Source organism: Dama dama, chromosome 1 (assembly GCF_033118175.1).
Source record: "Dama dama isolate Ldn47 chromosome 1, ASM3311817v1, whole genome shotgun sequence".
NCBI lineage: Eukaryota > Metazoa > Chordata > Mammalia > Artiodactyla > Cervidae > Dama > Dama dama.
This window is the reverse complement of record NC_083681.1, coordinates 32,836,471-32,858,871: the sequence shown is the minus strand read 5'-3', so window position 1 is coordinate 32,858,871 and position 22,401 is coordinate 32,836,471. Positions and strand designations below refer to the sequence as shown.

At 47.4% G+C, this 22,401-nt stretch overlaps 1 protein-coding gene across 1 annotated transcript in view; it reads right to left on the bottom strand.

Annotated features, from left to right (window-relative positions):
• The window catches only part of SORL1 (sortilin related receptor 1), a 158,052-nt gene that overhangs the window by 44,048 nt on the left and 91,603 nt on the right, over window positions 1–22,401 (bottom strand). Inside the window, exons 20-26 of the mRNA XM_061146202.1 lie at window positions 22,026–22,272; window positions 21,211–21,349; window positions 14,945–15,118; window positions 12,900–13,013; window positions 8,496–8,618; window positions 6,197–6,316; window positions 578–703 (exon numbers count right to left, since the gene is read on the bottom strand). Coding sequence (XP_061002185.1) covers window positions 578–703; window positions 6,197–6,316; window positions 8,496–8,618; window positions 12,900–13,013; window positions 14,945–15,118; window positions 21,211–21,349; window positions 22,026–22,272 — 1,043 coding nt within the window. The remainder of the gene's footprint in view (window positions 1–577; window positions 704–6,196; window positions 6,317–8,495; window positions 8,619–12,899; window positions 13,014–14,944; window positions 15,119–21,210; window positions 21,350–22,025; window positions 22,273–22,401) is intronic.

Sequence of the window (22,401 nt, the reverse complement as noted above, 5' to 3'; positions counted from 1 at the left end):
TCTGGGTGGGTGAGTGGGTTTCCCATTTCTTTTCTTGTTTTTATGGCAGCAACCTGCTTGCACGAGAATTAATTACAGGACTTGCTGGTGGCTCAGTGATTAAAAAAAAATCCACCTGCCAAAGCGGGGGGGACACGGGTCTGGTTCCTGGTCTGGAAAGAGTCCATCTGCCTCAGAGCAACTAAGCCTGTGTGCGCCACAACTACAAGAGTCCACGGGCAGCAACTGTGGAAACCCGCACGCCTAAAGCCTGTGCTCCAGAAAACAAAAGAAGCCACTGCAATGAGACGCCCATGCACCACAATAAAGAGTAGCCCCCACTCGCTGCAACCAGAGAAAGCCTGTGCAAAGCAATCGAAGACCCAGTGCAGCCAAAAATTAATAAATAATAATAATAAATAATTAAAATCACATAGCCCCGGCCTACATGTGCAACAGTAGCACCACGCAGAAACTGTGAGCTCACGAATGTGCACCAGGAGGGACACTGGCCCCTCTCCTGGCCCATCCGTTGCCCCTTTTCCTGAAGAGCAGACATGGGAGGCGTGCGGGCTGGGGCCAGAGCACCTGCACTTACCGCAGTTGTTGGGATCCTCGTCAGAGCCGTCTTGGCAATCCATGTCACCATCACACGCCCAGCGCTGGGGGATGCAGTGTCCGTTGCGACACTGGAAGTTGGAGGCCTCACAGGTGTGATAGATGGCTGCCAGCCAAACAGGAAAGAAAAACGGTCAAGGCCTCCTTCACCTCCATGGCCCCATCACCCTCAGGGGCCGACTGCAAAGGAGGCGCACTCTAACAGGTCTAATAGGTATGACGGGGGACTACCCTAAAGGCAGAACGCAGCCTCCTGAAGGGGCATCAGCTCGAGCCTTGGTGTTTATCAGTGTTACACAAGCACAGATGTACACGTTAAAACTCAGTCACTTTCACAGCAACCTATGAGATCAGTACTCCCCATTTATAGATGAGAATGGCGTTTAGGACACTCAGAAGGTCACCGAGAGTGACAAAGATAATGAAGTAGTAATAGCACCAGGGCTGTCCAAGTTCAAAGCCTGGGCTTCCTCCAGTCCACCTGGCTCCTTAATCTTCTCACTCCTCCAGATTCTGCTGGACAAGAACAGGCAGTGGGTACTTGGGGCTCTGGGTCCTAGACCTGCTCCAGACACTGTAGGGACCTTTTTGTCATCATCTGCATTGATATCCAAAGAGCCCTGTAAGTTGTGAAAGGCCCTGATTTTATAATTCTAAATGAATTGCCCAATTTCATAAGTGGAAAACCTCCAGTCCAAAGAGTATAAAAGATGCATCTAAAATCACAAAGAAAGCAGGCCTAAAAACCTAGAATTCCTTAACTTTCTGGACAGCCAAGAGTGACATCTACCAGCTAATAATACATGGCATCCTCCACAATCATTAAAAGAAAAGAAAACAAAAGGCCAGGAAATAGTCACTGTTATAACTGAACAGGCTCATTTGCATACACGGGCTGAGGCCACCTGGAAGTCATTTAGAAAATGTCAAAACTTCAGTCAGAGACTATTTCAGATGCATAGTATCTGCCTGCAACCCAAGCAACACAACTGGCCGCCTTCTCCATCAGATTTCCCTTCCCTCCTCTGATGCAGAGAGTAGTTTGTGTCTGTTCACTGCTGAATGCAAGGCAGGCCTGGCCTTGTTTGCAACCAGCATGAAATAACATAACCAAGACAGACGAGCTCTCTTGGTGGAACTGTGTGGGCAGGGTGTCCTTGTGACAGGAGCAGGCAAAACAAACAAACGTGGGTTGCTGAGTGCAAACCATAGTTACCTATTCAGTTGAGATGGTTGGTAATAAGTGACTCAAGGGTTGGGAAAATGGGCTTCCAATGCCCTCTAGAACTGCTACTGCATTTGAGGCTATTTTGGGAGAGAGTCTGAAATATAGAGCCCCTGATTTTTCAAACCACTTTACAACAAAAGGTGGTCCATCGTCTGTTGTCTTCTCAAAGACCAATGCTATGTCTGGTCACATGCAAATAAATCTACAGGAAGTTTCAATATTTTACAATATTGGCACTCAGGATCCATTAAACATCTTTTTAAAATACACTTTCTCTGATAAGAAAAATAAATGTGTCCCTGCATGTTAGATGAGCTTTGCCCCGGTAATAGCCATTGCCTGGAATACTTCTGATTTACTGGCTTTACAAATCTGATAGCCCTTTAAAAAATTCCTCACCAAAGCCTTGCTCGCTATCATAAAAGATACCGTCACCTAAACCTCCACCACACTGAAATACTCACTATTATTCAGCCTATGGATTTCAATTGAAAACAATTTCAGAGTGCTAATGGAGTTTCCAAGTGGACAACACTGAAGGGCATGTTTGACATCTCCAGATTCTATCACTGGTGCTGAGCTGAGAAAGACTAATTAATTTGCACAATTTCATTCAAGTGGCCAGGAAGGGCTGGCATGCTTAACATAGTCCCTTTTTCTATCTTCTGAGTAACTTACTAGCTCTCTGACATTGAGTGTCTGATGAATGATATATGTTCAATTGATAATATTTAACTGTAATGATGAAAGAGATGGACTTTAAAACAGACTAAAGAATTTGAGGCAGATAAAGAAGAATCCTTTGCATAGCAGGGTCCATCATGACTGTAAGAATAGAAGGGCTAAAGGGGCAAATGATCATGAAATTAAAATCAGGGTTTCTAATAAAGGCCATTATCCTTCAGCTTACTCTTTGACATGAACACATCTCTCCTGACTCGGCAAGACCCTCTGTGACACCTGATCAAAAACATTAGCCAAATAAAAGTGGAGCAGAAGAGATGAGTTAATTACTATGACAAGAAAAGCACTGCCTTATTATAAAGCACTGGACTCTCAGAAAATGAAGTAGGGAAAAAAATGCTAGTATCAATACAACTCATGATTAATAATGTAAAAAATAACATAAAGCATAAAGGACAGTAAAAAAATAAGAGGCAAATTTGAAAAAAGAACCAAATAGAAATTCTAGATCTAAAATATATAGTCATAGAAATAAAAACAGCTCAGTGGATGTGTGAAACAGGAGATCAGATTCAGCTGAAAAGAGGAATCTTGAACTGGAAGAGAAATCTGAGGAAATAACTCAGAGTCACAAGGAGACAGCAAATCTAAAAACCAAAGGCATAAATATCAGAGTGAGACAGTCCAGCGAACGGCTGATAGCTGCTGCTAAAGACAAAAGAAGACAAAGTAGCAAGTAGACAAAGCAGAAAAGATAGTGGCTGCAGCTTCCTAGAACTGATGAAAAACATAAATCCTCAGATTTCAGAAGGACAACAAACAGGATAAATAAAAATAATTTCACGCCTAGGTAGGTGAAATTGTGTAACAAACAAAATATAAAAAAAACCTAAAGGCAACTAGAGAGAAAAGAATGTCAGTTATTATTGGAACAGATAACCTGACAGGAGAATTGAAATCAACACAAAAGAAGCCAGAAAGAAATGGAATAATTCCACCAAAATACTTAAGGAAAATTACTACAAATCTAGAAAACCGGATGCATCAATTTCAGTGTTGAGAACGAAAGAAAGACATGTTTATACAAATAAAAACTTTAAGTTTAGTACTCATAGACTCTGCTACAAAACACTGAAGGATGAACACAGGAAGGAAGCAGTGAACACAAGAAGGTGAGGTGACAGTAGGTATCTATAAATACGTTTGGTTACTAAAAGATAATATCGATGACTGATTTTAGGATTTTTTAAATGTAAAGTTAAAATATGAAGTATTTCACAGTTTTATTTTGCGGGTGGGGGCCATACCATATAGCATGTGGGTTCCTAGTCCCCCGACTAGGGATTGAGTCCGAGCTCCCTGCGTTGGAAAGGTGGAGTCTCAACCATTGGACCAACGGCCAGGGAAGTCCTCATGTTTTAAAATACTAAATATATACTGAGTTTGTCAATATTGACATTATGGGCAGAGACTGGAATCAAGGCAGGTCAGGAGAGGGGAAAGATATTAGGAATATGCCTAAGATGTCTAGGGCAATAGCTAAATGCACAGAAATGAAATGTTTAAGTTCCAAATCAATGCAGGAGGAGAATAAAAGAAATTCAATTCCATGGAAAGCAAAATAAGGAAGGGAAAGAGCCACAAAAAGGCCCAGTACAGACCACGCATGAAACCTGAAGCCACAAGAAGTCAACAGGCCTTGACCCATTTCTTCAGCTCTGTGTGACTTAACTTACTAGGCCAGGAAACAAAGTAACCAAACAGTGAGCTCACATACCACCTCCAACTAATCTACTGATGAAGATGGACAATCGCCTTTAAAAGGTTTGGAAGCACAGCGTTGGAACAAGGTTGCAGTGGCCGTGTAGGCACTCTACATTTTCCCAGGAAGCCCTGCCAGAGCAAACAAGAGATAAAACCTGGGTCAGTGACAAGCCTCTCCACAGAAATGAAGTTGTTAATTCACTGTGGAGCACCAGCTCATGCAGATGAAACACAAGTTTGACAAATGTGGTTGTGCTAATAATACATCCAGTCATCATGAAACTTACAAATGGAAATGCCCAGAGGCACCCCTCTAATTTATCAATCAATGACCCACCCAAACCCAAAGCTTCCAAACAGCCCTTGTGTGCTTTCTGGGCTGATGGCAGTTCCTTCCAAGACCTTGTTTATCCCTCCTTCTGCAAGCCAGGCTTTCAAAGAAAGCAATACCTGTAGTCGTTCCAGAAGCAGAGGGGCAAACAAGACTGTGTCAGAGAGGACCCGGGGATGAGGAGTTTACGAGCTGGGCAGGAATCTGGTAACATCACAGATCAGCCAGTGTGACATATTTGGCCTTTCAGTAGGTCCATTTATTCCTTAAAGCCACATAAGGTCACCTCTAAAATGGAGTATTACAGTTGTGCCAAACTACCCAATCAACAAAGGTTCTCTGAACTGGGCACTAGGAGAACATAAAGGAGTAAAAGATCATTTCTGTCCTTCACAAACCAAATCTAAACCAAAGCAGACCACAAGAGTGCGATATAATAGCAGGTCTACTTTTTTCTTTTTTGCTTTTAGAAATTAGGAAGCATGCTCTAAGATCCCAGCTGCTGGACAGTGTAGGAACTGCCAGGATACTGCTGGGGTAAGGACAATTAAGATATGGGAATAAGGGACTTCCCTGGTGGGCCAGTGATTAGGACTTTGCCTTCCAATACAGTGGGTGCAGGTTTGATCCCTGGTCAGGGACCTAGGATCCCATGTGGCCAAAAAACCAAAACATAGGACAGAAGCAGTGTTGCAGCAGATTTAATAAAGACTTTAAAAAAAGGTCCACAACAACAACAACAAAAAATCTTTAAGGAAAAAAAAGGGGGAATGTAAAGTGATTTAATCCACAAGCATGAAGATCCATTAACAATAGATGACAAAAGGAAGACTGAAATACCAGATCTGCCCTCACTTGCCACAAAAGGGTTAAAGGAAACCTCTTTATCCCCAACACCGGCGGGATTTAAGGTAGAACTGAGTGACAATTTCTAAAGGAGGGTGCAGAGAAAATTTACTCGTCAGCTAGTAGGATTTGTTTTTCTGCCTCTACAACTGTCCCAACTCTTTGCTCTCCCAGACTCCATCATAATGAACATGCCCTCGTTTGTTCGTTCATTCATTTATGAAAAATAGTAGCGTGAACATAAGTGAACCTAACACCAGCAGAAGAATTAGAATCTTAGACCACTCAGCCTTCTTCTCAGTCTCCTGCTGCTTCCAACTTTTATCTTCAATGAAATCTTACCCCCAAACAGGTGCAAGCACAATTTAAGTTTTCACTGTTTAGGGAACATCTTGATGCTCCATTCCAAAACATAAGCTAGTTCACTGCTCCTCAACGTATGGTCCCCAGACGAGGGGCCAGTTTGTAAACTCTTTGCTACTGTTCCTAGGAAAATAAACTTGAGCCAAAATGTAAAACAACTATATCACTCATGACATTGCTCAGTTAATATTCTTCCATAGCAAGACTTTCTCAATGCAGGAAGCAAAGAGCTGGTAACATTTTGGCACAAGGTGATCACAGACCAGCTCTTAGTTTCTAGGGTCCATTTCTTATAGCCTTGATTCTGTGATCATGTAGGGCTGTAATGCTACCCTCTATATGAACAGGTTAAGTGCAGCTCATGGAGTCCAGGAAATACTGACCAGTACAGTTGGCTTCATCAGACCAGTCCCTGCAGTCGTTGTCCCCATCGCACACCCAGGAGGAGCGGATGCACATGCCAGAGCTGCAGCTGTATTCGTCACCCCGACACTGGTGCATTTCTGCAGGTGAGACCACAGACAAGGATGTGAGCACAAAGGCTTGCTCAGAATTCTGTCTCTGATGTCAGGGCTCCTGGTAGTTAGAGATGCACCCAATATCCCCATCATCACTGATGATCCAGAATGCACGGAGGAAGACTTAAACCAGGGATGGAAAATCATCAGGAATGGTGCCCAAGTATAGTTGGCCCTCTGGACCTGTAGGTTTTGCATCCATGGATTAAACCAACCATGCACCGTATATTTCCCAGGTAGCTGAGTGATAAAGAATCTGCCTGCCAAACAGGAGACTCGTGTTCAGGCCCTGGATTGGGAAGATGCCCTAGAGTAGGAAATGGCAACCCACTCCAGTATTCTTGCCCCTGGCAGGTACAGTCCATGGGGCCACAGAGTCAGACTCGATCTAGTGACTAAACAACAAACAACAGCATTGGGTACTACATTTATGATCCATGGTTGGGTGAATCTGTGGATGCAGAAGCCGTGCATATGGAGGGCCAGCTATAGGACTTGAGCATCCATGGATTTCGGAACCTACGGTGGGTCCTGGCACTGATGCCCTGTGGATGCCCAGGGACAACTGCAGTGCACTGTGAATGGGGCACAGGTGTGCTGAGATCCTGACACCTCACACTCAAGGCCTCTAGACAACAAAGGTATTGTCCATTTATCTTGGTACACTTTACAAATAATTCTATGCTTCCCATGATGGGCAGGTTGGGGAAGCAATGCTCTGGCTGCCCAGAAAGCCACAATTTCAGAAGACTTCTAGAGACAGAACCTGTGGTTTCAGAAAAGGAGTGATGAGAACCTTGAAAGTGCAGATCAGTGTGAGGTGCTCAGCTCAGGAAAAGCAAGTCCAGTGCTGAGCTCTCTGAACGGAGAAGCGGGGGACTTTCCATGAGCAGAGCTCCAGGGATGCTGGCTGGTGGGCTGTCTCAGGGAGGGTAGGGGCTGGAGGCAAATGAACCAGGGCAGCCTGACCAAGACAGGAAAGGTGGCTGTGCTGGCAGAATCTTATGTAGACCCTGGGACAGCAGCAACAGAGGACTTTCACATGGAAGTGTAAAGAGTCCAGGAAAACAGGAATAGCCAAGACGACTGGGGTCCCAGGGTGGTGGCCTCAGTAAGAGAGGTGATGGTGAACTGGGGAAGCACATATTCACAGGGTCACAGGCTGGAGACTCTCAGAGAGGACCTGGATCTGAGGAGGGGACCACTGACACCCCAAGGTGGATTCGGGACGCACCAGCACGAACAGGCCACAAGTAGAGACTCTGAGGGACAGACACTGTTTAATGGTCAAACGTGTGTCCAGTGACGGGCTGGGAGGACACCTGATAAATGGGTGACCACGTGGTGATTCCTCCGAGAGAGCAAAGCCGGCCACAAACCTGCGCCCTCAGAGTGCCAAGGGGATGAGGGAGGGATGAGGGAAGAGTGTGAACCCCAAGGACTCTTTCCTGGAACTATGCGTTTTACAAAGATGAAGGAAAACAATGTAACCACCCCCAAAAAAACTGCTCTGAAGGTTCCCCTTATTTCAGTCCTGGTGAGTCAAACCCCTGCCCGTGGTGACTTGGGCCCCATCTGGAAGCACAGGCCCAGCTGGACTGGACCTGCCCCTGTGGACACACAGGGACCCCATGGAGCCTCACTGAGCCTTCATAGTGGTGGGGTCAGTGTCTGGGCCCCAGGCTGACTCCCCTCCAGGCTGAGACACTCTGAGTATTGCACTGTGTTCCCTCCCACAATGATCAGCAGCTACAGGCTTGGTACCAGAGCCCAGCAACTCAAATAATATCTATGCCATCTGCTGACTTCTAAAAGGGTTTCCTGAATTACATGAGTTTAAAAAAAAAGAATTCACAAAGGTATAGCTCTGGGTCTATAAGAGGCTCATCTCACAGCCACCCAGAAATGTGGGCTAAGGCTGTAGAGCCGTTAATAAACGCCTGAATTCACTTAGGAACCTTCCTTACTCATACACTCATGTGCAGAGACGCACTGCAGAATGAAGGAAGTTCTATCCCTTTATGAATGAATCACTCCTACCATGTGTATGGAGCTGGCCGTGGAACTAACATCACAAATCCCACAATGATGTTCAGAAACCCTCCCTTTCCATCCCTCCCCATGAGCAAGAGTGCGGCCCCTTCTGAACGTCATGCCCCCTTACCACAGTGACTTTCATCGCTGTTGTCGCCACAGTCATCCTCAAGGTCACACTTGTAGGAGAGGGGGATACAGGTCCCAGACTCATGGCAGCGGAACTGGGTGTCCAGATCACAGACGGTGGTTGCTAAGATGGGAAAGAGAGACAACAGGCTCATTAGATCCAATCAGCTCCCCCCCAGACATCCCACTGGAAAGTGAAGGAAGCAGGTTTTCAGTGTAATGTGAATTTCAACAACAGAAATGAAACCTCAATGTACAGAAAAATTTAACTGTGTGATAGCCTGAAATTTACAGCCAAGGGACATAAAGGCCTTTGCTTCCGTGGATGGCTTCCAGATGCCAAAGGGGCTGGGGAAAGTGAGAAGCCGTCATCTAGCTGGGAGATGGTGTGATACACCAGATAAGCCCCTAGGACCACCCCCACAGATGTGATGGTGTCTTTCTAAATAACTAGCAGATATACCATTATCTGGAAAACTACCATTAGGAAGCCCACTTTCACCCACAAAGCTGGCCCCTCACCATACAGATGACAGAGCGAGGGGGGAGAGAAAGTCCTACAGCAGGAGCAGGGGCCCTGCAGTCAGGCGGGACTGGTTTCAAATCTTGGCTCTATTTCTTCCTTCAGAAATTAATCTTAACCTCCCTGAGCCTCAGTTTCCTCCGCAGGAAAAGGAAGATAAGGTAAAGTGAGCAGGCGCTTATGATGACAAACACAATGACCAGAAATTGGGTTTAATTCTACCACCCACAATTCACTCTACCCAACCCCTCTGGGCCTCCGTTCCTGCTACTGTGAAATGGGGACAATGCCTATCCTCCTGGCATTATTATGAAAGTCAACGAGCAAACAACTTTTGGACCAGCAGCCATCATGAGGATGAAATACTATGGGCTCCAAACAAATGTAACTTCTCTTCCCATCCATCCTCATGCCCTTCTGCTCAGAATGTGAACATAATTTCTCCCTCTTCTCAATAGAAATGATCCAGATTTAGACATAAGCTATAGAACCTTGCAGAAAAGGCTTCAGGAAAGAAAGCTGCTCCCAGGAATAGAACAGAATCCTGCAAAGAAAGTGGGGGTGGGGTGCCAGGAAGTGAGAAGCGTGTGGCAACCCCACAATCAGATGTCCCTGGCAGCTCTTATTTGAGGCTCCATTTCTTCTCCGTAATCAAGCTCGTGGTAGGAGGCAGGAGATGAATGCAAAAATGACAAGACTGCAGGGGGTTTACGTCAAAACCCCCAGCGACTGACAACCACCCAGGGCAGGAGCCTGACAAAGAGGAAAGGAGATCTGCTGACAGAATCCCTCCCACACCTGCCTCTATCTCCACGCCTTTCGTCTTCCCTGGCAGCTGAAGTGGGGCGGCGGAGCGCTCACTTAACTTCCAGACAGCACTGCCCAGCCATGGCCTGGCCCCTCCTGTAGGCCTGCCTGAACCAGCGTGCCTCTCACCTCCTCCTTCCACCTCCTCTCCTTGATGACAGAGACCCTCAGGAAGGCTCAGATGAGCACTACTCTCCTGGCTCCCAGGCTCCACATTTCATCCCCTGCATCCCTCACCTCCATCACATCTGACTAGTTGGGACCCAAGCACATGGAATCATGAGAAAGCAGAGCAGAACTGATGCTTTCAAACTGCGGTGCTGGGAAGACTCTTGAGAGTCCCTTTGACGGCAAGGAGATCAAACCAATCCATCCTAAAGGGAATCAACCCTGAATATTCATTGGAAGGACCGATGCTGAGGCGGAAGCTCCAATACTTTGGCCACCTGATGCCAACAGCCGATTCACTGGAAAAGACTCTGATGCTGAGAAAGACTGAAGGCAGGAGGAAAAGGGGACGACAGAGGACAAGATGGTTGGATGGCATCATCGACTCAATGACCATGAGTCTGAGCAAGCTCCAGGAGATAGTGAAGGACAGGAAGGCCTGGCGTGCTGCAGCCCATGGGGCTGCAGAGAGTCAGACACGACTAAGTGACTGAACAACAACAAGAGCAGAAAGCAAGTCTCGGGGTCTTGGGAGGGTCAGTTACAGCTGACATTTGCACCAAACCAGGAGGAGGGCAGGAAGAGGGCAGAGCTGGCTGCAACATGCAGCCCAAGGAGAAGCTTAAACTCTTCAGGGAAACCTGTGAGCTCAGGGGCTGGCGGAGAGGAGATGGAGGGAAACTTCCTAGCAAAACAGTGAACCAACATGCAAGCCCACCACGTGCATCTAGTGGAAACCACAGCCCAGGTACCCAAGAGGAACCCCTTGCCAGTGGACATGAGGCCATTCAATCCATAGCTCTTTGCTTCCACTATGTCTCATCACGTCTGGTCAATTTTCTTGCAATGTGTTAATTCTAAGATGTGTCTCCTTGCCCACTCTGTTCCATAACAAACTCCTTTCCAGTATCTGCTCTAATGATGTTAACATTAACTAATGTTTTCAAGGAGCTTTGGCTATTTCCTCCCAAATATCACACCTTCCTGAGACCCTGGTCAGTAGAGGAGGTTTGATGAATGCATCTTTGGCAGAAAAGAAGAATACACAGAGAGGCTACCGCTCTCGTAATAAATTAGATTTTTTTAAATAAATTAGATTTTTATCTAATACTCCTCTCCCCGGGGATGAAAGGTGGCCTCTGAAGTCAAGGGAAAATGATTAAGGAAGGTTTGGTAATAACCTACACGCTAGAAAAGGCAGTTCATGGGATTGCAGGGCCCAGGTGAACTGAACAAGTTGACTGCTTCTAAAGTGGCTTTCTGGAAGGAGCAGCATGGGAACTGGCCCAGGCTCTTCAGATAGCTGGCAAAATAACATCCACCAGAGGCAAGGTGGGTATGAGACAGGACCCAGCCATTAATCTATGCTTACAACACAAAATGATAAATAAGCTTACAGATTTTCAAAGGCAAAATATTTAAAAGAGAAGGCTTTAGATGGGTGTCTGGCTTCCCTGCTCTGGCCTTTCTCCCATCTCATTCATTCTGCCCACCTCTTATCTTTCCAAAGACAAGGTCTAAGCCTGTCATTTCAAGGGATGCAAACTGTTCTTTTCATAAAATTCAAAGGTCTCATGCACCCATTCACCCTCCTACTTGCCCCCACTGCTCCCACCTGAGTTCTTCATGACCCATGCCACTTTTCTGCCCACACCACACACACACCAACCTCAGGGCTTTCGTCCATGCGAATGCCTTGTCTGGAACTTTCCTCCCTCCACCTCTGCCTGGCTCCCCTCTGCCCGCTTTTCCTGGGACCCTCCCAAGGTCTGAGCCACTCTTAAAGCTCGTTAAGGTGCGTGGCGCTGCCCCATTACAGGACCCACGGCTCACATGTGCTTGGTTGGGTACTTCCCTGACCACCCCCTTCAGACTGTAAACTCTTGTGTCCACTTTAGTCACCAGTTTATCTCCAAGCCCAGCACAGAGCCTGGAACACTAGGGTCCTCAATATACACCTGTTGAGTGAATAGGTCAACATGTTACTGACTGACACCTCCTTAGGAGATGATGTCAAAGCCACTAAAAATGAACTGAAGGAAAGACGGCCGAATCTGCACTAAACAGAGTATCCACTATAAGTAGTTATTTTTGTCCTAAACTCTGATAAACAGAATCACATACTTTAATAGTTAGACCTGAGAAATTACATATTCCAAAGATGACACGTACACGCACACGAACCAATGTTCCCACATCGCAGGCCAAACCTGGCATCACTACTCAGCTTGAATAACCTCTCCTGAGCCCAGCAGGCAGTTGGCATCCCCTGATTGGAGGTAACAAGGGAACTTGTTCCCCATCCCTGAAAAGGCTGAACATTGAATTTAAATTCAAGGGCTATCACCCGGTCACCTGTCTCAGGTCACCAGCTCTATCTCCAGGGAAGGGCCACAGTCAGAGCCCAGACAGCCTGTCTCCCAAACCAGCTCGGTTTCAACCACGTGAGGCTTATTTGTAAATCTCTTGTAATGAGTACCTAGCTTACTTATGTGGGTTTGCTTTCAAATAATAATATATAGCTAATGTGCTCACGTGTGTGCTCAGTCCTTCACCTGTGTATGACTCTTGTGCGACCCCATGGACTGTAGCCTGCCAGGCTCCTCTGTCCATGGGATTTCCCAGGCAAGAACACTGGAGTGGGCTGCCATTTCCTCCTCCAGAGGATCTTCCCAACCCAGGCACTGAATCCGCGTCTCCTGCATTGGCAGGCAGATTCTTCACTACTGAGCCACCGGGAAAGTGCACATATGTAATAGGGTATGGAAGCATGTTTTCTCTAGCCACTTAAATGGGCATCATTGATCACGGGGGCCCTACACTCCAGGCCCCGCCCAGGAGGTGCGGACTGACTGACTGTACCAGGAAATGCCTATCCTCCCAAAACTCTGCCAAGCAGGGACTCACGGCAGTTTCTCTCGTCGCTCATGTCTCCGCAGTCATTGTCAAAATCACACCACCAGATGCTGTTGATACACTTCCCGTTGTTGCACCGATACTGGTTGCGGAGACAGGTGTTCTCTGGCCATGGAGGGAGGCAGAGGAGAAAATGAAACCAACATCATTCTTCCTGCTGGACCATAAGACTTTCTGCTCTGCGTTTCCATTCATCTTCCTCAAATAACATGCCTCAAAAAGCAAAGGGGAAGGGGGATGTTTTGCACAGGGGTCCGCAGGGAAACCAGCGTCCAAGGAGACCTCCTTCTCTCCCCTTTTAATTAAAATTGAAGGAGGAGAGGCCTCTAGAAGCAGCAGAGGGGGTTACAATGGTGAAAAGGGAGAGTGATGGTATCAGGTGGATCTAGCAGGTAGAAACATATAAACACCATAAAATATTAATTCCAGGGGCTTTCTTGGCCACTCAGTGGCTAACACTTTGCACTTCCAGTGGTTAATACTTTGCAGGGGGTGTGGGTTCAATCCCCAGTCTATGATCCTACATGCCGCAGCCAAAAGAGAAAAAAAAAAAAAAAATTACTAACTCCACAAGGAATTCCTTAAGGGACTGTGTAGCCATTGAAGAGAAGTGAAGTGAAAGTTGCTCAGTCATGTCCGATTCTTTGTGACCCCATGGACATCCATGGAATTCTCTAGGCCAGAATACTGGTGCTGGTAACCTTTCCCTTAGGGGATCTTTACAACCCAGGGATTGAACCCAGGTCTCCAGCATAGCAGGCAGATTCCTTACCAGCTGAGCCACAAGGGAAACCTATGTAGCCATTATCCAAACATACATATTCAGTATATCTATACCTACATAGTTTATACAAACTATGGTGATATATATTCATGTGTGTTCAGTTTAATAACCAGGAGGATTATGGAGATTTGCTTTACATATTTTTGAGGATTTTTTCCTACCCCATGACTCCTTCAAAGTGAGCAGTTATAATTCCTCACACAGGAAAAAAAAAAATGCACTGTTCAGTCAACTGGGTTAAGAACACGTGATGACTGGCCTCCTATCTGGATTAAGTAAAGGCTTTCTAACAAGGATACAGAAAGACTCTTTTCTCCTCCTTCTGGAATTCAGTGTTAACCCCATTTCTTTCCAAACAACTTTTAAGATGATGACCAGAGCCTGAAAGAGTGCCCCTGTGTCTTAGACAAAACGGCTCATCTTTTTTCCATCTGTATTTCTTAAGAGGGCCCAGAAGGCCACTTTGCAGTTTTTGCTTCCCTGGATTTAAAGGCTGCTGTGAGAGGGTAAGTTATGATTACAAAGCAAATATAAGCTTGAGAATAAGGAAAGGTAGGAATCCAGGCCATGTTCATCAACAGGATACTTTGTGGCAAGGCCCCTCTAGGGGCTCACCTCCCGGAAAGAAATGTGAGGCTGGGGACTGGGGAAATGGTAAAAGGAAAAACTAGACAGGGAAGAAAGATGTAACAGGTTTTCAGGGTGACATGTTAGAATCTGTGTGTTCAGATTCCAAGAGGGAGTGGGGTGAGGCTGCTGCAGACATCTGGCTGTGGTTTAACAGGAAAGACTCGAAGTGCTGTGCAAAACTGATCAGAAAGTTCTGATGTTTCTAGGCTGGGCAGGGAGGGGGAACTGCTGGATGAGAAGAGGTGAGCTTTGCAGGAGTCCTTTGTTCAAGTCAGGGTGGTCCAACTGTACCCTGCACCCTTACAGAAGCAGGAGGAGCTGGGAATGATTGGTGTGGGGTGGATGAGAAGAGGAAGAAGCAGAAAAAGGAAAGAAAGGTGCACTCACAGGAAGACCTGCATCCCCCAACATTTAACCCAAAAGCAACTCATCTTTAAAAGAACAGCGTAGGCCTGCTCTGGATAAGGACTGAGGGACCACAGGCCTTGGAAAGTGAACTAGGATGCCCGTGTCTAGAGGGTTTTATTGTCTATCTTGGGCATTTTCAATAACCCCAAACACGAGTGCATCAAGGACACATCGAAGGGGGAGGATGTGGCAGAAAAGGAAGACGGGGACGCACCTTCTTTGACACACGTGTGGTTCTTCAGCTGGTAGCCGTGAGGGCACTCGCACATCAGGTCCCCGGACGGGAGGACACTGCTGGACACGCCGTCTGGACACCGGCAGCTCCTGCCGCCGTCGGCTTTGGGCAGGCACAGCAGGCTGCAAGGCCGGGACGCACAGGCGTTGCTTCCTGGAGAGGAGACAGGTGGCAGCGGCCAGATTAGCAGACACCAGGGGGCGCCAAACGCAGGCCTGAGACCCGGGGACTCCTTTTGCAGACTCACAGACCCCAGGATAAGCAGCTCAGGAAGAGAAAGGTGAAGCGGTGAGCGTGAGGGGGCCCCAGCTGGATCGGATGGCCCCAGGACCAAGCCCACTGGGAATCTGGATGGAGGACTTGAGACACCACAAGGTAGGCGGGGAGCTGCAGCGGGGAGGAGGGTCGTCGCCCGGGGGGGTGTCTCAGGGGACGCAAGGCAAAAACCTGTCCCAGTCAGAGGTGGGCAGGTAAGATCAAGTCTGCAGCATCGGGAGGATGAAGCCGACTTAGGAAGAGAAGAACGGCTGACACCGGTACCCGGGGTGCAGGGGTTGTGGGGCTCGGCCAGGCCCGGCCCCAGTCCCCATCAGCACACCTGTGACTCCTATCTTGGGGTCCTTCCCATCTCCCTTCATTCTTTCCACAGCACTTTTAGCATGAGTGTTTTTCTGTGCCTTGTGACCCAAAAGCCCTTAACTAGAACATACACCCAAGTAACAACAGGCCCCAGACAGAAAATCTGAGACTGCCTCCTTAATTCCTTTGTGCTATCGGAGCGCAGCCGCCGAGCTCAACGAGGAACCGACCAGACGCCCATCAGGCAACAAATCCACGGGCAGTGGGCCCACAGAAGGACCGACTGATGCTGATCTAGTCCACTGTTTCCAGTTTTTTCTGTGGTTCAGCTTCCCAAAGAGAATGCCAGCTAGACTCCATACGATCCTCCACTGCACTCTCGAGAGAGAACGTTTGTGGACGCACAGTGACGGAGCTGTTTTCTATCCCCCGCATCCTTCTGGGAAGCAGACAGAGGAGCCCCAACAGAGGAAACCATTTCCTAACAGCTGAACATGTGATACAATGACCAAGCAATGTGAGAGTCACGTAAACTAAGAAATGTGTGTTTTTCTTCTTGCCTATGACTACTCATAATCAAAACTAAATAGGGGCTTCCCTGGTGGTTCAGTAGTTAAGAATCCACCAGGGCTCGATCCCTGATCCAGGAAGATCCCAAATGTCATGGAGCAACTAAGATCCACGTGCCACAACTACCGCAGCCCACATGCCTAGAGCCTGCACTCCTCAACAAGAGAAGCCGCCTCAACGAGAAGCCCGCTCACCACAACTAGAGAAAAGCCCAGCAAACAACAAAGACCCATGTGTGCTAAGTAGCTTCCATCATGTCTGACTCTTTGTGAGACCATGGACTAAAGCCTGCCAAGCTCCTCTGTCCATGGGATTCCCCAGGGAAGAATACTGGAGTAGATTGCCGTTTCCTCCTCCAAGGGATCTTCCCAACTCAAGGATTGAACCCGTGTCTCTTATTTATATCTCTTGCACTGGCAGCCATGTGTCTTCCCCACTAGCGCCACCTGGGAAGGCCAACAAACACCCAGCACAGCCAAAAATTAATAAATAATTTTTTTTTACTTGGGGAAAATAAATGTAAACGCTTGGGTAAAACTCAGCTGATAAAGAATCTTCAATTGTGCCCTCTCAGGGACAGAGGACCCCACGAGAATCAAATCTAAGTAATCTGTTTCCAGCCAGCCAAAGTTTAACCTATGCCATCCTGGCCTGCAGGTTGGGAAACAGGGTTCATTCATGACAATCGGTAATAAGACGAGTGACAACATATTCATAAAGCCTCGAATGTGTTGACATATCCTCGGTGTTTAACTGGTGTAAACTGTACATAAAAAATAAAATTCTTCATGATACAGCAACAGTGTTGCTTTAATGCTAAGGATCCAAGAGCACAAGGCATTACCAAGTGGATAAAACACACACAATCAGGGGGAGATCTGTTTGATGAAACATTCAAAGGGGTCTGCAACAGACTCCATCAACCCACAGGCAGGACCATCACAGTGAATAACCTGCTGATGGGAGCAGAAATGCCAGGAACCAGCTCCCTCTCATCTGTTCCGTGGGCAGATGCCTGTCCCTGTGTCTCAAATGCACCTGCCGTGGGCTGCAGGAGGGAATGCCGAGCTGCCAGTAACAAAAACAACCCCATCTGGGGCTCTGGAACATGTTCTTTGTCTTCAAAGGACACCATGTCATTCGACATTCCAAAAAATTGAACAATAATAGAATATTTAACAAATACTCATTGACAGGAGTATTTTCACATGGACTCTGTGAAATAGCATCAGTGATATTTTCACATGCAGTTGGTTAAGTGTGTCCACCCAAAGAAGAAAATTGAAAGTACAGAACCCAAAGGGAGCTGCAGTATTCCTGGAGACTGGCCCCCACAGGTATGAATGAAACTGTAATCTGAGGGGCACAGTCAGGGACAAACCCCAAACCAGGCAACCAAGTCACTGATCCTAAAGGAGTAGGCAGGGCAGGCACGTGTGGGCAGGTCCAAAGCCATGGCACAGGACTTCCCTGGTGGGCCAGTGGCTAAGACTCTGCACTTCTAATGCCCGGGGCCCGGGTTCGATCCCTGGTCAGAGAACTAGATCCCACATGCTGCAACTAAAGACCCTGTGAGCTGCAACTAAGACCTGGGACAGCCAAATGAATGAATGAAGAAATAAACAAAATATATATCTATTTTTTAAATAAACACACAAAGCCACAGTACAGAAAATGGGGGCACTGATCACAGAGAACCTGGGAGAACATGAAGGAAGATGAGGCAGAGTTCCATCAGAACACAGCCAAAGACCCCTTCCCTAGGACACCACAGTCTTGTGTGGGCCAGGTGGGTCGTTTGAAAACTGGACAGCTGAAAGCCTCCATCTCCAAAGATGTCCCTTTCGAAGACCAAACGTTTAGCCCCGAGAAGCCTTCACTGGACATACCCAGGACATTTACAGATTTCCTCTTTGGAAAATTCCTCCAGAACCCTCTGAGGAGCCAACACTGCTATTATCTGGCTTAACCATCCACACACTCGACAATATCAAAATCAGATCCACCCTGTATGGTAAATAGTTACCCTCATGATAGACATTGAAAACTATGTGTTTACTGCAGGCTCTGAAGGAACATTCCAAGAACTCCAAAACAGTTTAACCCATTGCAGCATCAATTTAATATACCAGTAGCCCTGCTGAGAGAGTTGTTTAAAGAAAAGAACACTCTCTATGAAGAGTAAATTCCAGGAACACTGTGTAACAAACAACCAGGTGTGAAGACAAAAAAAAAGCACCTGTTTATAACTAAATATTCTAAACTGACAAACACTGCAAGTGAAAAAAATTCTCATCATCCTAAATAAGAATCCACTAAAACCTATGACTTCTAAATCACTGTCGTACACCAGGGCACTGCTAATCCAACAACAGGTGAGAGGTGGAACACAGCCTGGTGGTTTCTTGGAAGTTCAAGCTCTGAAGTCAACTAGCTGCTGCTGCTGCTGTCACTTCAGCCGTGTCCGACTCTGTGCGACCCCATAGACGGCAGCCCAGCAGGCTCTCCCGTCCCTGGGATTCTCCAGGCAAGAACACTGGAGTGGGTTGCCATTTCCTTCTCCAGTGCATGAAAGTGAAAAGTGAAAGTGAAGTCACTCAGTCGTGTCCGACTCTTAGCGACCTCATGGACTGCAGCCTACCAGGCTCCTCCATCCATGGGATTTTCCGGGCAAGTGTACTGGAGTGGGGTGCCATTGCCTTCTCCGGAAGTCAACTAGGCCATGGTTCAAATTCTCACCACTAACTAAATGTGTGATGGAGAGAAGTTACTGAACCTGATCTCCGGGTTCTCATCTGTAAAATGGAACTATTAATAATACACATGGACTTGGGGGAAACTGTTAAATCATGACGACTCTGATGTGACCCCATGGACTGAAGCCCGCCAGGCTCCTCTGTCCAAAGGATTTCCCAGGCAAGAATACTGGAGTGGGTTGCCATTTCCTTCTCCAACCTGAGGTTATACAAGCCCACTAAGGAAATCAGTGTGGTGCTTATGACACAGCAAAATCCCTTAGAGTATATCCTTTATCACTGCTGTTATTACCTTACACATGGCTTGTACAAAGTCCTGGATGTGTCAGGAGCAGACAACAGAGATAATAAAGCTTGCCTGGCACTGGGGATTGCCAATACCGTCATAAATTTGCAACACTCTCAAAGTCCAACGGAGCAAGCAGGATGGAACAAACAAGTTCATGGTCAAGAGGCACCCACTGCAGACAGACAGTGCTGGCAGTCAGAGGCCACTGCAAACGCTTTAACTCATACAGGCCTGAGAGATGACAAACGTGCTTCCCTGGCCTTGCATCTGTGGGCAAGGGGTCCCCCAGGGGCAGGAGACAGGCCAGTATTTCCCCTTTATGTCTTATTTAAATTAGCCAGAGTAGCCTCCAGGTCACAGGGGCGACAGCATAGCAGCTGGGATGAAGTGACCAGCCAAGACTGTGGGTGGGAAACCAGGGTTCTCCGGTCCATCTGAACACAGAGTTGCAAAATCTGAGGCTGTGTGCTTAGCCAACAGGTGCTCACAAGCACATGTCAAAACACAGACCTGCTCTTCCAGATGGGAAGGTAACCTGGAGAAATGTTGATTGTTCCCTTGGCTTGCCGGCGGGGCAGATCAGTCAGGGTGGGTGTCCTCCGTCAAAAGCCCTGAGATTTCAACCACTAGAGCTGGAAAGCAGGATTCCTCTCTCCCTATCTCATTTATTTCTTTTGTATTTTTTTTTTTTTGTCTCTTTCTCCCTATTTCAAAGCAGGCACCTCCTCTAGGAAAGAATGTGACTTCTTCGTTTTACGGCAGAACTGGAACAAAAAACCTAGCTCCTAAATAAGAGAGGGGACTTTGGGAAAGCTAATTCATATGTGAGATTCCATTCCCTAATCGAGAAACCACGATCATAATACCAGCCCTGCCCACCTCACAGGTCAGCTGCGAAGGCACAATAATAATACAGACTTCCATCTCTAGGATTCTTTATAGTTTTCTAAGTGTGTTCTCATGCTCCCCTCTCCAGTCCCAAAAGCACAGCAGTGATATCTATAACCGTATTACTTCCCCTGAGAGTCAATTTTCTCTTAGCATGGGGCCAGCCAAAAACCACAAGACAACATCAACGTTCTAGTTCAAAACAGGAAACTTAGCAGTCTATCAATAAAGGGCTGTCAGCAGACCCAGGATGCTACTGAGTCCTGCTGAGATAAAGAAGGTTCTTCTTAAAGGGACTATTCTTCTGGGTTGGGGCGGGGGGGGGGGAGGGTCGGGCAGGGGCCCTGATCCCTCTCCTCCATAATTAATAGTGTGACTGGAAGATCAACAAAGGGAACGGGCAATGAAGAAGGAAGAAGGCGTCCTACAGAATGGTCTCAGAGCCCAGGACAGCCAGGCAGAGCCTAGCAACAGGTCTTGAAGCCTCACCCTACCATCTTTCAGACACTCAGACATTCTCTACAGCCCCTGGTAAGGCTTCCCTGGCCCCATCCCTCCTTCTTCTTTTAGCAATTATGAAGTGAGCAGCGACTGACTACTGGGCACTGGTAAGATTACTGAGCAAAAAAAAAAAAAAGAAGAAGAACCTCCTTCTTCATGGGGTTTAGAGTTTCATGGTGAGGACAAGAAATAAGTCATCCTATAACTAGACTCTGCCATGCAAGAGCAGCAGGTTTCAGTGAGTGATCCGTCATCTGAGCGACCAGAGAAGACCGGACTCCTATCAGAAACCAGGAACTGGCTGTGCACCAGCACAGCATGGCTCCCTGTCCGGGTGCCAAATGGGGATGCAGCGCACGCTGGGCCTCTCGGGCTGCAGGAGGAGCCACACCGCCCAGCAGTCAGGGGCCAGAGGCAGGAGGAGGGTGTAATTACCCACCAAACACCAGCGTTCCAGGCAAGCAAAGACACACTGTCTTCCAGCTGTTAGTGTATCATTAGAAAATAAATTAAGATGTCATTAGGAAGAAATTAAATAATGTGCATGTTGTCGTGACAACAAAGACACAGGCTGTCAGACCCTGCTTCAGCAGGGATTGCCCACACCCAGCCCCTTCTGAGAGATCCATGCGACAGAGATGGAAGAGGGCATGCTGCCTTACCAGTTGTCTTGCCGCGGTAGAAAATCTTCAAGTCCATGGGCCCCGTAAGCCGACTCGCCAGAATGGCCATGTCAGACCCGCTGTACTTGGAAGCTCGGAAGATGCTGAGCTGTGACCAGTCATCCCAGTATATCTCATTCTAAAAAGAAAACCTTCACTCGTTAGTCAGTTCTTCTGTCTTTCACTCAGAACCCGCATTGAGAACAAGAACTCCATTTGGAGTGGACACCTAACATTCACTGGATGAATGATCAGCGTGAGCAAGATGCCAGTTAAAGGCAGGAATCAGTGCTTTTATCCAAACCTCACCAAATATCCACACTGAAGGAACCGCCTCAAAGAAACTATCCAATGAGCGTTCTAGTTTGACCACAAGCTCAACCCTTGAGTTCAAAATCTGAAGAACTACTTTATGTTGCAAGGTTGAAGCACAAGTGACAAGGCCCCCAGGAGGCAGGGTGGGGCTCATCTCAAGACAACAGGGAATGAAGACAGCAATCTTCACAACAGACCACAAGTCAGAGCCAATCGGAGGCTACCAACACTGAACAGCAAGCCAGGAATTTTCATCGGATGCAACCTTGAATTTCAACCTTCTGAAATGAGAATGATAAGCACCCTGGATCCCTGGCAGCTGGGTCTGGAATCCCTCCCTAGGGGCCGAAAGAAACCGCCTCCAATTCAGAAACGAGCTGATTTTCTACAAGTTCGACAAGCATCTCAGTAAAAACCCACAGACAGCAGGCTCTTTGCCTCAGTCTGCTCCTCGCCTACATAAACAGGTTGCCCAATGCTGGGAACAGGTGAGGTCCCACCTTAAAGACAGCAATAGCGTAGGGGTGCGGGAGGTTGTCCAGGATGACAGAACGCTGCTGGCCGCTGAAAGTGATCCGCTCAATGCAGTCCAAGTAGGCATCCGTCCAGTAGATCCACTGCTCGTCCACGGCGATGCCGTTGGGCCACTTCACATCCTCTGATACAAGGCGGTAGGCAGCTGAACCATCCATGTTGCTCCGGTAAATGCCAGGCCTCAGGTCCCCCCAGTCGGTCCAGAACATCACCCTGGGCGAAACCAGGGAAAAACACACATCCCATCAGAACGGGGAGTGTGCATGCTCAGTCGCTCAGTCATGTCTGACTCTTTGAGACCCAATGGACCACAGCCTACCAGGCTCCTCTGTCCGTGGGATT